This window comes from Rutidosis leptorrhynchoides, chromosome 7 (genome assembly GCF_046630445.1).
Source record: "Rutidosis leptorrhynchoides isolate AG116_Rl617_1_P2 chromosome 7, CSIRO_AGI_Rlap_v1, whole genome shotgun sequence".
NCBI lineage: Eukaryota > Viridiplantae > Streptophyta > Magnoliopsida > Asterales > Asteraceae > Rutidosis > Rutidosis leptorrhynchoides.
Genome location: NC_092339.1, coordinates 195,095,931 through 195,113,175, shown reverse-complemented (window position 1 = coordinate 195,113,175; position 17,245 = coordinate 195,095,931). Strand labels below are relative to the sequence as shown.

General features: G+C 37.6%; 1 protein-coding gene across 1 annotated transcript; it reads left to right on the top strand.

The window, feature by feature from the left end:
- Positions 1–2,514: 2,514 nt before the first annotated feature.
- LOC139859850 (QWRF motif-containing protein 9-like) lies at positions 2,515–3,762 on the top strand. Its single transcript, XM_071848618.1, has 6 exons — positions 2,515–2,523; positions 2,625–2,744; positions 2,836–2,952; positions 3,203–3,298; positions 3,406–3,603; positions 3,694–3,762. Exons 1-6 carry the CDS (start codon positions 2,515–2,517, stop codon positions 3,760–3,762), a joined length of 609 nt encoding a protein of 202 aa, XP_071704719.1.
- The last annotated feature ends 13,483 nt before the right edge of the window (positions 3,763–17,245 follow it).

Sequence of the window (17,245 nt, the reverse complement as noted above, 5' to 3'; positions counted from 1 at the left end):
CTCTAAATCCCTACAACCAACGCTCTGATACCATCTGTAGCGACCCGACAAAATTGTCATTGACGGCGCCGTCTACTTAGGTCCCGTCACGTGGTCATAAGTCTTTAAAACAACGTTTGACCAAAATATGTCGCATTCATTTCAAAAGTAAGGATATTTCAAGGTTTACAAAGTAGTTCAATGACTAAACATATTACAACGTTTTAAGTACAATTGAAACCTATGCGACACAATTTAAGTTAAGTCAAAAGACGCTCCATGTATGCATGTATACTCGACATCCAAGCAAGTATCAAAATAGAGTGCGGAAGCATGTATCACTTAGCGTTCAAGGACCTGAGAAAACATATAGAAAACTGTCAACGAAAAACGTTGGTGAAATCATAGGTATATTAGTAAACGTATGTATTTGAACCACAAGATTTCGTATAAGTTGATTATCCAAATCGTTTGCATTCCAAAGATGTTGTTTGTATCACGAGCACCCAATTATTAAGGCTTAACAGAATGTTACCTCTGAATCTATAGTGTTAGAACATACATTATACCGATAAAATTATATTTCATTCGCTAACGGTAGTGAACCGTTCGAATGAGGGTTCGTCGAACTCGTATGGCCACACAACATAATTACTCGCTTACACCCTACAAGTGTAACTAATGATAATTGAATTGAGGATTTTTGTTCTAACTCGTACGTGGAATGTTTGTTTTCGTACTTGTGTTCAATGTATAAAAGTATAAATCGTTTATGTTTTCTCATCCCAAGTATAAGTATAAAAGAGTAAAAGTGGGACTATGATCTCACCTTGAGTGCACGAGAATAAATATGCTTCACAAAGTTAACGTGTGCAAGAAACGAATGCTAGTCTTGACCTAAACAAATAGGTTGTATCAATAACGGTAAACACGATCGGTCAAAGTTTTCAATTAGTCCTATGGCTCGTTACGACTCGATTAATATAGCATGTGAGTAAGATTGTCAAGTTTTATGCAAGATACAAGTATAAGAGCACGTTAGAACAATTGCATAAGTATTCGGTTAAGTTTGAATAAAAGTCAACTTTGGTCAAGTCAAAGTCAACGATAAAAGTCAACACGTTCGGGTCGGGTCTCGAACTATTTTTCTGAGCTAATTAATCATATATAAGCATGTTAGAACAAGTTACATGGTAATCAGAGATGCGTAGCATAGTTAGAATTAAATGTAAGTTGCAAATTTGGAAAGCCATTTTTCAAAGCTTTAAGCCGCGCCGCGGCTGGAATACCGCGCCGCGGGTTAAAACTTGTTTTGGGGGTCGAGGCTTTTGATGGTCCCAAACCATCTGGGTTAGTGTTAAGACGCGCCGCGGCTTGGAGGCCCGCGCCGTGGTTGGTACCTGATCAAAATTCTGGCAGTTTTTCAAGTGTCAAAACGAGCCAAACTTCAAACAAACATAATTAATGACCCCTAAACATTTAAAACACGCACCTTATATCGTTTGAAAGGAAATTTAACGAAGAACACAACTAAACGTATTTCATTGACCAAAAACGTCATTTACAAAAATCAAAACCAAATTGAAGGTTCAATTAATGCTCATCATAAATGCTTTCAAGTTCATAAATGCATTTGGTGATTCGGAAATTAAATGTACACATATAATACGCCATTTCGTAGGTAATTACGCATAAAATACAATTAAATACTTACAAATAACATTGCAAGTCATTTAATGCATCAAAAGTTCATTTTACTTCTATCAAACCCTAACTCAAAATCATAAATTCATCAATCAAGTTACTGAAGTCTTTCTAAGTCAACCTACATACCAAATTGAAGCTAGTAACACATTTAATACATGCACTTTTAACATCTAACAATATTTAATCAACCCAACTCAAGATTAAACACACCCATTTATCAAGTTCACGCTAGTTACTCAAAATAATAAGATCAAGCATATAAATCACATATTCATGTTAGACTTGAGCCATAGACACTAATTAACACTTTTAAGTTTTAAAGATCAAGAACAAGAAATTTAGTGTTTTTAGAAAGTTACCCAAATGAGATGAAGTTGGTATGGATTCGAAGAGGAAGATGCAAGGATTCCAAATATGTATTTTGTTTTGAAGAATGCTTGCTAGATTCGAAATGGATGATGATTCTTTGATTTGGTGTTTGAGAGAAAAAGTTGAAGTATCAAAAGAGAGAAGGAGGTGAATGAATGGTGGAGAGGACATGGTTGACTAGTTGACCTAGTCAAGACTTTGTCCACTTGACAACTTTAGTCCTTCAAGTTAAAAGCGGGTGCGTGAATTAACCAAACGAATTACCTTAAATATGTAGAGTAAACGAGAGACGTTATAAATAAATAACGGACTTTAAAATAATTAATCGGAAAGTAAACGGAAAAAGACGGGATGTTACAAAGATTATTAATGCATATTATTTGTCAAGACTTTCGCATAACAAACATTTGCAATGGTGGTTTGTTAATGCTAAAGTTGATGTTGCCATGACAGTCCAACATGCAACAGGTAACTCATAACTGCCACTGATAAAATTTGAAGTTCTTTAATGTTAAGTTATATATATTATATATGGATATATATTATCTGAATATTGTGAGTTGTTTCAGAAAAGTTTGTATAACGTGTGGGTGACTGTTTCAAAGTTATGGCATTCTGTCATAGAAAAAGGAGTAGAGATACAACAAATAAAGAAGAACTGGAAGTTGTATTTTGTTCTCAAAAAACATGTAGAATGCAAATTTTATGACATTTTGTAATTCTATTTTTATTATTGTTGTAACATTATATTTAATTTTTTTATGTATTTGGCAAATGCAGATGTCGTATTTGGATAACTGGGATCTAAATGAGACGGACCACTCAATCGCATTAGATGGCACCATTTTGGCGTTGGAGTCTAGCGCTGTTTGTATTCATGTTATAAGTGGGGTGCAGGTATGAATCTATTTGGATCTTTTTGATAACTTGCCACATTTGTGCTCTCAGAAAGTAATAAAGAAAAAAAAAATGATTTGTGCAGTTGGTTGTTACATCCATCAAAATTTAAGGGCGTAAACTTTTTAAACCGAATTATTATTGAGTGTTCTTGGATTGGTGTACTTCCGTGTGCTGTTAGGAGCTTACATTTAACCACACATCTGTTAGTGGTCAAAATAATTATAGGTTACGTTAGATGTTTATACAGGCAAACGTAAAAGATTTGGAAGATGCCTTTTGCTCAGCAGTTGAGGTGATGCAAGCGATGAGAGTCTTAGTCTCAATAGGCTCTTTAGTAACTAAGGTAAAATGGTTTATGTTATAACACTCTGCCATTTTTAGCAAAGTTCAAAGATTTTTCTCTTATCGACCGTCATACAGAGTACATAACAAAACTATTTTTGTAAGCAGGCTGAATATGTGAATTCATTGGCGTTTGAACTTGCAAATGCAATGAAATCCAAATATTCATTTCTTGATCAGTGCAAGGATCTATTATCCACTTTGACACTTTCGGAGATAAGTCTCCAAGAATTATTGGAAATATACGTGGATGTAAGAACCATAGAGAGTCGCTATATTGACTCCTCTAGAGTTCCGTCCGCACCAGTAATAAAAGGTAAATGTTATATGTGACAAATTCAACCATTTTACTTACATTTGAATTGTAAACACATACTGTTTGTTAATTATTATCAGTATCTTGCATTGTATTTGTGTCACTCCAAACTAACTCTGCCTTTTAACCAAACTCATGTTATATCATAATGTTTGCCATATGTACAAAGCTCTGCGATGAGTAAATTCTGTGACGATCCGGAAATTTTTGACTAAATTTAAACTTAATCTTTATATGATTTCGATACGATAAGCAATGTATGTAATGTTGAGTCTAGAAAATTTTGAAACGATGTTCATATATTCAATTGACCTTCGACTGCTCTCGACGATTCACGAACAATTAATTGTAATTAGATATGTGTGTATGTATATATAAATAATAATTCAAAATATAATTAGAAGTATTATATGTTGTTGTTATTAAAAAAAGTTAATAAAATAAAAATAGAATATTATAATAATTATTATTTAAAACATATCTATATATAAATCAAGGTACATTAAAAATAAATATTAATTGATTGTAATACTCGTTTAATGTTTCGATTGATATTAAGCCAGTTAAATTCGAATTTATATGATTTTAATATAAACGATGATCCGAAAATGGGTTTTATAAATTATAGGCTTAGTAAAATGTATTTAGGAGCTATTTATTAAATTTTAAAACTTTTTATATTTTACTTAGGATTGAGAGTGAATAATTAATGTAATTTTTTATTTAATAATTTATGATCGAATTTTATACCATAATGACTAAAATAAATAAAGATAATTACTGTAAAATTTAGGATTTTTTTGAAGACTTTTATCCGCCACTGATTTACAACGGATAGCACTACGTGTAAACTGTCTGCACAAGAATTCTGAATGGTGGCTGCGTTATTTTTTTTCCCACATTTGAATTAGTATATTTTATTATTTTTGTTGCTCACTGTATCTCAACTTGTCAATTGAGAGTGAGATATTTTGTTATTATATTAGTATTAATTTTATGTATAGATATAGTATTTGCAAGCATCAACCCACCATGTAAACACCAATCCCTAACTAGTGCTGTCTGTTTAAGTTTTAAATCATACAATCACCAAATAACCATTCAATCCATCTTTAAACATCGACCAATTTAACAGTTAGTGACTCGGCCGTTTTCCCCTTTTGCTTTCCAAGTGTTGTGGTTTAAAACTAAAGGTTCACATACAATCCATCTCACCATCTTCATAGATCACCAACACCTTTATTCTTGTTTGCTACTAATATTCAGTAACCTTAGAAAATCACACAAGAACATCATGTAGTTGTTTACTGTTTCGATTATCGATCAACACAAGAACCATCTTATCACCACCATTACTATCTTCGACCATAGAAACTCAACCTACCTACTTGTTATTGTTTTAGTCCATCACCATCGAAGGTTACCACCCTAGTCCACCTTCGGTTCACCAAACCAACGAAACCACCACTCTTCGGCTAGCTTACTTTGGCCGAGAACCACACCATTCAAACAACACCTGAGCTTGCAACTGTTTTGTTTCTATTCCGAGTAACCCAACCCCAAAACCGAGCACCTTTTTATAGTTTGAAACTGTTTTTGTGTTTCTATTGAAACGAACTCTCAAGCTGTTGCTTCCGGTTCCTGTTCGAATGATACTACTCAGCCCGAAACCCACTTAAGTGTTGATACTATTCGTTGCCATCAAATCAGTTTTCCTGTTTCGGTTACCATAATCATTACCACGCTTGCACACCATCACCTGCTACTCGCTTGTGGTTGTTACTGCTACTGCAGCTTCTTTCTTTTGTGTTCCTCTTCGGTTTACAACCAAAAACACCACCTTGTTTTCCTTCTCTTCCCTACGGCTACCACCACCATACCTTGATCACTTTCGGTAACCAATTCACCACCTCATCACCTCCTACGACCTCCATGAACCACCTCCAGTTAATCAATAAAACCGTTTCTACCATCACTACCGAACGAACTACTTTTCTGTTTCTTTCTTTTTAATTCGTGGTGAGATACTTCTGAATTTGTGGCTTCATTCATGGTATAACAATAATGATAAAGTGATTGTTAATTGTTTTCTTTTTCAAATAAAAAGGATGAGTGGAGGGGTCATGTTGGGGACTTGTTTCATTGGATTCTCAATCACATATAAAAATCTATTCTGTATAATTGCACCGAACACCCATACATATGTTACAAACTCGGGAGGGTTAATTTTATGTTGGGCCATGGAATTAGTGTAGTGGGCTGAAGAAATTTTATAAGTTAGGTTTAGAAACTACTTTTGGGACGTGACTTTACTTGGGCTTGTGATTTAATTCTGGCCTGAGGATTTTATAAAAGATAAGTACGATTACTAGGGAATAGATGATAATGAAGATACATGATGCAAATGATGATGATATCATGACTATGATGATGGTGACGATAAAATATTGATAAGAGAATGATGTTAATGATGAAAGGATAGCTTGATAAAGATATGATAACAATAATAATATATGATTTTATGTGATGATAAGATTATGATAGATAATGAGGTAGCGATGGTTATGATCATGATAAATGATTATGATTATGATTAGATGATGTATGATGTGATGGTACCATGAGGTGATTGCGTAATACATGATACATGATACGGTGATAACTGTATGATAATAAACGAGGCGAAAGGATAACAATGATCACGGTGTATTATGATGATTATTATTATGAATCATGATATGGTTATAATTATGGGGATTAGATGATGTCATAAATGGAAGATTGATTTAGGATGTTATCGGGATGTCGCGGGTTCGAGCCCGGTTCGGGGCATTTTTTTTAGAAAAGCTTTATGAGGTAGTTCTCTTATTATTATTTTTATTATTATTATTATTATTATTATTATTATTAATATTATTATTGTTGATACTAATTGTTATTATTATTATTGTTAATTTAATGATAAGTAATGTTATTATTAACATTAATATTATGATTATCATTAACATAATTATTATTATCATTATCAATATTACTAGTATTATATTATTAGTTTTATTATTACTAGGCTTATAAATATTATCATCATTGATAAAATTATCATTTTAGTATTGTCCTTAAGTATTATTATTATTATCGTTATTTTTTTTTGAAAAGCAAGTAGGAATTATATTAATCAACGATATAAGTACAAAGGTGCCATTGCGGCCACTTAAAAAAACAAGAAGAAAATACAGAAAACTACACACAAATTAGGTTGCAAAGATTGCAACTAGCACGATATGGGATTAGAAAACCAATTATGCCATTCGAGCTTATGTCGATTTTGTCTCCTCGAAAGCCAGTCGAAAGATAGGGTTTGAATCTCCAAGATTAGTGAAGGAACCGCCCCAATTTTGTTCTTGAAAACCTTTTCATTACGATTCTTCCAAAGCAAATAACAAACAATCCAACAAACCGCTTGCCAGAAAATTTTTTTGTTGTCTGTAGCTAGCGAACCAAAAGTCCCATTAAAGATGTCGTCGAAGCCGAAAATTGACGTATTGTATCCCCACCAATTTAGAACTTTTAACCACACCTCTTGAGCGAATTGGCAAGAAAAAAGAATGTGTTAACCGACTCTATACCCCCATCACAAACCGGACATCTCACGCTATGTAAGTCAATACCCCTTTTGTCTAGCTCAAATCTAACCGGAATGCGCCCCCTTCTCGCTCGCCAAATGAAGATCTCCACTTTTTTTGGAACTAATCTGTTACGCAAGGTCTCTACCGCCGAATTTTCACGAACCAATGTGATACTATCAATCAATGAGTTTGGACATTACCATAACCGTGTACCCCTTGTTTTCGTCTAGTGCCCACTGCCACCCATCTTGTTTTTCGCTAACCAGCTTAATGGGCTGAATTAGCCCACGCAACTCTTGAAGTTCTGCTGCAGTTCGCCCAGTGGGCTCACGTGTAGCGACCCGACCAAATCATGTTTGACGGCGCCGTCTACTTAGGTCCCGTTACGTGGTCATAAGTCTTTAAGACAAAGTTTGACCAAAATATGTCGCCTTCATTTCAAAATAAAGATTGTTCCCAAAGTTTACAAGAATTGTTCAACCAATAGTTAAGTTACAACGTTATAATACGAATGAAGTCTAGGCGACACGGTTTAAAGTAAAGTCAAAAGACGCTCCATGAAATGCACATATACCCGACATCCAATGCAAGTATCAAATAATGAGCGGAAGCATGTATCATGTATCGTTCAAGGACCTGAGAAAAACATAGAAATCTGTCAACGAAAACGTTGGTGAAATCATAGGTTTAAGTAAGTAAGTACAAGTGAACCACAAGATTTGCATCAATGAAATAATAGTAATACATTCCAAAAGTTTGTTTCACGAGCACCCAATTATCAATGCTTAACGTTTCCTTCCATTGAACCCCATCACTTAGTGCTAGAACATACACTGTTTCTCGAAAATACATTTCATTCGTAAACGGTAGCGAACCGTTTGAATGAGGGTTTGTCAAACCCATATGGATCCATACAACATAAGTTCTCGCTTACACCCGGCAAGTGTAACTAATGATAATCGAATTGAGGATTTTGTTCTAAACTCGTATGTAGAATGTTTGTTTTCCTGTACTTGTGTTCACTTAGTAAAAGAAATGTTTATGTTTTCTCATCCCAAATGTAAGTTCAAAAAGAGTAAAAGTGGGACTATGATCTCACCTTGTATGCACGAACCAAAAGTACTTCGACAAGTAAACGTGCAGTAACAATGCTAGTCTTGACCTAAACAAATAGGTTGTATCAATAACGAAAGTCACGAGGGGTCAAAGTTGTTCAATTAGTCCTATGGCTCAATACGACTCGATTACGAAGCATGTGAAGCAAATAGTCAAGTTTCATGCAAGGTACACGTATAGAAACAAGTTAGAAAGATTACATAAGTAATTGGTCAAGTTTGATTAAAAGTCAAACTTGGTCGGGTCAAAGTCAATGAAAAAGTCAACACGTTCGGGTCGGGCCTCGAACGAATTTTCTGAAGTTTTTAATCATATAAAAGCATGTTGGAACAAGTCTCATGTGAAACGGAGGTCTAGAACGTCCCAAACATTTTTCGTTAAATGACAACCAAAACAGCCCACTTTAGGCTTATGGGACGGCGTCCCAAAAGGCCTAGACGGCGTCCCACTTTGAAGGGAAAGACGGCGTCTTGGACCCCTAGACGGCGTCTAGTTTTGAAAGTCAGGACGTCGTCCTGGGTATTGGGACGGCGTCTTGGCTTGTTTCCAGACCCTGGTTGCTGAAACTCCCAAGTGCACGAGTCCAAACATAAACCAACACAAATTACAACCCGCAAACATTCAAGACATGTATTTTATATCACCGGAAAGGTATTTTGACGAGGAACACAACTATGCACTTATCATCAATCAAACTTTCGCATACAACAACCAAAAACCGCATTTAGTGACCCTCATTCAATGCATATAAGTCATAAATGCTATTAAATGATTCGGTAACCAAAAGACATGAACAATATGCCGTTTCGAAGGTAATTAAGCATACAACACAACCTAACACTTATAATTAACACTTCATGTCATTTAATGCATCAAAATCCATTCCTAGTTCATGAAACCCTAACCAAAAGTTACCAAATTTCATAATCAAGTTTAAGAGGTTTCTTTGATCAATCTTTACATCATAATGAAGCTAGTAACACTAGGAACAAGATTAAAACATGAAGTCTTAGCATCTAACAACACATGAACACTTAAAACTCAAGATTAAGCATGTTAACTTTCCATACGAACTAGTTACTCCAAAATATCAAAAACGAGTATACAAAACACATAAACAAACTAGACTTGAGCCATAGATACTAATTAACAAACTTATAACTTAAAAATCTCAAGAACACAAAGATTAGTGATTTAGAAAGTTACCCAAAATTGATGAAACCGGTATGAAATCGAAGAGGAGATCACGAGGAGTTCAAATATGTATTTTGTTTGGCAAGAAGATCACTAGCTCGGTTTTGGATGATGAATCTTTGTTCTTGAAGTTGAGAGGAAAAGTTGAAGTATTAAGAAATTGGAAGAGATGAATGAATGGATAGAATGAGAGTTTGACTCTTTGACCTAGTCACAAGTTTCAACATTTGGCAAGATTGGTCCCTCAACTTAAATCGGGTGCGGGAATTACCTAACGAGATAATTCAAACGCGTATTAACGAGATATGTTATAAACATATAACGGAACTTAAATAGTTAAACGGAAAAGTAAATGGAAAAAGGCGGGATGTTACATTACCTACACCTTAAAAGAAATTTCGTCCCGAAATTTAAGTAGGCGTAGTAGTCGTTGTTTCTTCCTCGAGATCTTGCGTTTCCGAATTCACGAATAGATGAGGATACTTCCTTTGCATTTGATCTTGTCTTTCCCAAGTAAACTCGGGTCCCCTTTTGGCGTTCCAACGGACTTTAACAATCGGGATTCGGCTTTGTTTCAATGTCTTGACGGAGGTGTCCACAATTTCAACCGGTTCCTCCACGAAATGAAGTTTGTCATCAATGGTAAGCTCCTCTAGAGGAATGACGATATCGGGTTCGGCAAGACACTTTTTCAAGTTAGATACATGGAAGGTAGGATGAACGGAGTTCAATTGAGGCGGAAGATCTAAACGATAAGCAACGGTTCCAATACGCTCCAAGATTTCGAAAGGACCAATATACCGCGGATTTAGCTTCCCGCGTTTCCCAAAACGGATTACACCCTTCCAAGGTGCGACTTTTAACATTACTCGGTCACCGACTTGAAATTCAAGATCGTTGCGTCGTTTGTCGGTATAGCTCTTTTGACGACTTCGGGCCGTCCTAAGCCTATCTCGGATTTGAACGATCTTCTCGGTAGTTTCGTGAATGAGTTCGGGTCCGGTGATTTGTACGTCGCCTACCTCGGCCCAACAAAGAGGTGAACGACATTTGCGGCCATATAACGCTTCAAAAGGTGCGGCTTTAATACTCGCGTGATAACTATTGTTGTAAGAGAACTCGGCGAGAGGTAAGTGCTTGTCCCAAGCTTTTCCGAAATCAACCACGCAAGCTCGTAACATGTCCTCTAAGGTTTGAATTGTACGTTCGCTTTGTCCATCGGTTTGAGGATGATATGCGGTGCTCATGTCTAAACGCGTTCCCAATGCTTCTTGCAATGTACGCCAAAATCTAGAAACGAAACGGCCATCTCGGTCGGAGATAATCGATAAAGGTACACCGTGTCGGGCTACGATCTCCTTAATGTAAAGTTGTGCAAGTTTCTCCATTTTGTCCGTTTCTCTCATGGCCAGAAAGTGTGCGGATTTGGTGAGACGGTCAACAATAACCCAAATGGTATCATAACCGCCCGTCGTTTTTGGTAGCTTGGTGATAAAATCCATCGTTATTCTTTCCCACTTCCATTGCGGGATCTCGGGTTGTCGAAGTAATCCGGACGGTCTTTGGTGTTCGGCTTTGACTTTGGAACATGTCAAACACTTGGAAACATAAGTAGCTACGTCCTTTTTGATGTTCGGCCACCAATATAGTTGTTTAAGGTCGTGGTACATCTTATTAGCACCGGGGTGAATCGAGTATCGTGACTTATGGGCTTCATCTAAAATAAGGCTTCGTAGATCCCCATAACTAGGCACCCAAATTCTTCCGGCGAAATATCGGAGTCCGGTTTCTTTAACTTCGAATCGAGAGGTGAGGACGTTCAAGTGTTCGTGAGAGATGTTTTCATCCTTGAGAGCCTCATCTTGGGCTACCCGAATTTGGCTATTAAGGTTGGTGTGAATGGTGATGTTTAAAGCTCGGACACGGAGAGGCACCGCTCTTTCTTTTCGACTTAAGGCATCGGCTACTACATTTGCCTTCCCGGGATGGTAACGAAGCTCGCAATCGTAATCGTTTAAGGTTTCAATCCACCTTCGTTGTCTCATGTTTAGTTGCTTTTGATCGAAAATGTGTTGGAGGCTTTTGTGATCGGTGAAGATAGTACTCTTGGTTCCATAAAGATAGTGTCTCCACATTTTAAGTGCAAAGACAACGGCTCCGAGTTCGAGATCATGCGTCGTGTAGTTTCGTTCATGAATTTTGAGTTGTCGCGAAGCATAAGCAATGACTTTCGTTCGTTGCATCAATACACACCCAAAACCATGTTTCGAGGCGTCGCAATATACAACAAAGTCATCATTGCCTTCGGGAAGTGACAAGATAGGAGCGGTGGTTAGCTTCGTTTTCAAGATTTGGAATGCGGATTCATGTTCGGTCGCCCAAATGAATTTCTTTCCCTTGTGAGTCAATGCGGTTAGAGGTCGTGCAACCAAAGAGAAATTTTCAATGAATCTACGATAGTACCCGGCGAGACCCAAAAATTGACGAATGTGAGTAGGAGTAGTAGGAGTCTCCCATTTATTAATGGCTTCGATTTTTGTGGGATCGACTTTAATGCCTTGATCACTTACAACATGACCAAGAAATTGAACTTCCTTTAACCAAAATTCACACTTGGAGAATTTGGCATAGAGTTGTTCTTGTCTTAAAAGTTCAAGCACAAGTCGGAGGTGTTCCTCGTGTTCTTCTTCGCTTTTTGAATAGACTAAAATATCATCGATGAACACGATAACGAACTTGTCAAGATACGGTTTGCACACGCGGTTCATAAGATCCATGAACACCGCCGGTGCGTTAGTGAGACCAAATGGCATGACAAGGAATTCATAACTACCATAACGAGTTCGGAAAGCGGTTTTGGAGACATCTTCCCCCTTAACCCTTAATTGATGATAACCCGAGCGGAGATCGATTTTCGAATATACACAAGACCCTTGTAGTTGATCAAAGAGGTCATCGATGCGAGGAAGAGGATATCGGTTCTTAACCGTCAATTTATTTAGTTCACGATAATCAATGCACATTCGTAGGGATCCGTCTTTCTTTTTAACAAACAAAATCGGAGCGCCCCAAGGTGAATGGCTAGGTTGGATAAAACCACGATCAAGTAGTTCTTGGATTTGACTTTGCAATTCTTGCATTTCAGATGGAGCGAGTCTATATGGTGCACGTGCTACGGGTGCGGCTCCCGGGATAAGGTCGATTTGGAATTCAACCGGTCGATGAGGCGGAAGACCCGGCAATTCGTCGGGAAATACATCGGAATAGTCACTAACAATTGGCACATCATCGATGTGCTTCTCATCGGACTCGACTTTCTTAACGTGGGCAAGGATCGCAAAACAACCCTTACGGAGCAGTTTTCTAACTTTAAGGCACGAAACGAGGTTGAGTCTGGTGCAACTCTTATCGCCATAAACAATCAAAGGTTCACCATTCTCGATAGGAATTCGGATTGCGTTAAGATCACAAAGGATGTGAGATTTCGTTTTGACTAACCAATTCATACCGATTATTACATCAAAGCTTCCTAGTTCCATGGGTATCAAGTCAATTTCAAATTCCTTACCCAAAATGTTTAACGTACACCCCCGGTAATATGTGTCGGCACTTAATAGTTTCCCGTTAGCCACTTCAATGGTATAAGTGGTATCTAATGGAAGAGGTGGAGTGCTAAAAGAATGAGTCAAAGCCTTGGATACAAAGCATTTATCGGCACCCGAATCGAATAAGCAAGAGGCATAAGAATTGTTGAGAAGAAACGTACCCGTGACTAGTTCAGTGTCATCCCGGGCTTCCTCGGTGTTGATGTTAAAAGCTCGGCTGCGCGTATTGGGGTTATCTTTCTTCTTTGGGCATGCATTTCTATAATGACCCGTTTGGCCACATTCGTAACAAGTGCCCGTCTTTGGTGCATTGGGCCACTTTCGAGCGACGGGAGTGGCACTTTTACAATCGTTGGCCTTATGACCAACTCCTTGGCACCGGTGGCAAATTAACTTACTACATTCGCCAAAGTGATGTTTGTTGCATTTGTTGCAAAGAGGTAGGTTCCCGGCATAACCCTTCTTGCCGTCGGAAGTGAAAGATTTCTTGGCAAAGTTGTTGTTGCTTGATTGGGAGGGTTCCCACTTTCTTTTGTTGCCGCCCGATTTATCCTCGGCCTTAGGTGCCGGAATTACGATTTCGTCAACCGTTTCAATTAGTTGGCGAGCCATGTTCATAGCGGCTTGATGAGTAGTGGGTTTGGATGACATCACCCCTTGTTTGATGCTTTTTGGAAGACCGAGCATGTAGAGCTCAATCCTTTGAGATTCGGGGTTAACAAGATTAGGACACATCAAGGATAGTTCGGCGAAGCGTTGATTATAAGCTTTAAGATCGTTTCCGACCGCTTTCAAAGCTCTTAGTTCTTCCTCAAGCTTTCGGGTTTCTTCGCGCGGAAAATATTCAACAATCATCTTTTCCTTTAGATCGGCCCAAGAGAGGGCATGAGCTTCATCGGTACCCACCGATTGAACATAGGTGTTCCACCATGTTAGAGCAATTCCGGAGAAAGTGTGAGTGGAGTATTTGACCTTGTCTTGGTCCCGACAACCGCTTATGCTAAAGACGGCTTCCGTTTGCTCAAACCATCGGGTGAGCACGACCGGTCCCCCGGTTCCATCAAAAGTGTGAGGTTTGCACCCCATGAAAGCTTTATAGGAGCATCCCTCGTTTGAGTTTCCGGCTCCATTGTTGTTGTTGTTGTTGTTGTTGTTGTGGTTGTTATTATTATTGTTGTTGGATACGTGACCGGCCATGGCCGCATCTACGGCGGTAGCTATCATCCGTTCGAGAGCTTGTTCGGGAGTTTCATTGCGGCGTACACGACGAGGAGCCATTGTTCCTTCAAGACACAAGAATATCATTGATTAGTATTCTCAATAATACTAACCGTGATATAGAATAAAGATAAAGAGAAGTTTTTCCTCGACTCGCCTTAAATTCTTTATGTCATAATGTCGGAACGTTCATATGAGTCACCGTAATATAATCCCGGAAATTATATTACCCTGATTCATATGTGCATTCGACATCATTTCATATAGTCAAGGTGGCGTGTCAATCAAATTAAACAACGCAAGAGTAAGATAGAATAAGAGTAGATATGAGTAAGAGAGTTCGAGTATAAATGCACAAGTTGCCAAGTAATTCCTATGTCAAGTCTATATGCCGGTTGTAGTCTAGACTCACCAATGTACCCTATGACTCGGGGTTGACACTAATGAACTCTAAATCCCTACAACCAACGCTCTGATACCATCTGTAGCGACCCGACCAAATCATGTTTGACGGTGCCGTCTACTTAGGTCCCGTTACGTGGTCATAAGTCTTTAAGACAAAGTTTGACCAAAATATGTCGCCTTCATTTCAAAATAAAGATTGTTCCCAAAGTTTACAAGAATTGTTCAACCAATAGTTAAGTTACAACGTTATAATACGAATGAAGTCTAGGCGACACGGTTTAAAGTAAAGTCAAAAGACGCTCCATGAAATGCACATATACCCGACATCCAATGCAAGTATCAAATAATGAGCGGAAGCATGTATCATGTATCGTTCAAGGACCTGAGAAAAACATAGAAATCTGTCAACGAAAACGTTGGTGAAATCATAGGTTTAAGTAAGTAAGTACAAGTGAACCACAAGATTTGCATCAATGAAATAATAGTAATACATTCCAAAAGTTTGTTTCACGAGCACCCAATTATCAATGCTTAACGTTTCCTTCCATTGAACCCCATCACTTAGTGCTAGAACATACACTGTTTCTCGAAAATACATTTCATTCGTAAACGGTAGCGAACCGTTTGAATGAGGGTTTGTCAAACCCATATGGATCCATACAACATAAGTTCTCGCTTACACCCGGCAAGTGTAACTAATGATAATCGAATTGAGGATTTTGTTCTAAACTCGTATGTAGAATGTTTGTTTTCCTGTACTTGTGTTCACTTAGTAAAAGAAATGTTTATGTTTTCTCATCCCAAATGTAAGTTCAAAAAGAGTAAAAGTGGGACTATGATCTCACCTTGTATGCACGAACCAAAAGTACTTCGACAAGTAAACGTGCAGTAACAATGCTAGTCTTGACCTAAACAAATAGGTTGTATCAATAACGAAAGTCACGAGGGGTCAAAGTTGTTCAATTAGTCCTATGGCTCAATACGACTCGATTACGAAGCATGTGAAGCAAATAGTCAAGTTTCATGCAAGGTACACGTATAGAAACAAGTTAGAAAGATTACATAAGTAATTGGTCAAGTTTGATTAAAAGTCAAACTTGGTCGGGTCAAAGTCAATGAAAAAGTCAACACGTTCGGGTCGGGCCTCGAACGAATTTTCTGAAGTTTTTAATCATATAAAAGCATGTTGGAACAAGTCTCATGTGAAACGGAGGTCTAGAACGTCCCAAACATTTTTCGTTAAATGACAACCAAAACAGCCCACTTTAGGCTTATGGGACGGCGTCCCAAAAGGCCTAGACGGCGTCCCACTTTGAAGGGAAAGACGGCGTCTTGGACCCCTAGACGGCGTCTAGTTTTGAAAGTCAGGACGTCGTCCTGGGTATTGGGACGGCGTCTTGGCTTGTTTCCAGACCCTGGTTGCTGAAACTCCCAAGTGCACGAGTCCAAACATAAACCAACACAAATTACAACCCGCAAACATTCAAGACATGTATTTTATATCACCGGAAAGGTATTTTGACGAGGAACACAACTATGCACTTATCATCAATCAAACTTTCGCATACAACAACCAAAAACCGCATTTAGTGACCCTCATTCAATGCATATAAGTCATAAATGCTATTAAATGATTCGGTAACCAAAAGACATGAACAATATGCCGTTTCGAAGGTAATTAAGCATACAACACAACCTAACACTTATAATTAACACTTCATGTCATTTAATGCATCAAAATCCATTCCTAGTTCATGAAACCCTAACCAAAAGTTACCAAATTTCATAATCAAGTTTAAGAGGTTTCTTTGATCAATCTTTACATCATAATGAAGCTAGTAACACTAGGAACAAGATTAAAACATGAAGTCTTAGCATCTAACAACACATGAACACTTAAAACTCAAGATTAAGCATGTTAACTTTCCATACGAACTAGTTACTCCAAAATATCAAAAACGAGTATACAAAACACATAAACAAACTAGACTTGAGCCATAGATACTAATTAACAAACTTATAACTTAAAAATCTCAAGAACACAAAGATTAGTGATTTAGAAAGTTACCCAAAATTGATGAAACCGGTATGAAATCGAAGAGGAGATCACGAGGAGTTCAAATATGTATTTTGTTTGGCAAGAAGATCACTAGCTCGGTTTTGGATGATGAATCTTTGTTCTTGAAGTTGAGAGGAAAAGTTGAAGTATTAAGAAATTGGAAGAGATGAATGAATGGATAGAATGAGAGTTTGACTCTTTGACCTAGTCACAAGTTTCAACATTTGGCAAGATTGGTCCCTCAACTTAAATCGGGTGCGGGAATTACCTAACGAGATAATTCAAACGCGTATTAACGAGATATGTTATAAACATATAACGGAACTTAAATAGTTAAACGGAAAAGTAAATGGAAAAAGGCGGGATGTTACATTACCTACACCTTAAAAGAAATTTCGTCCCGAAATTT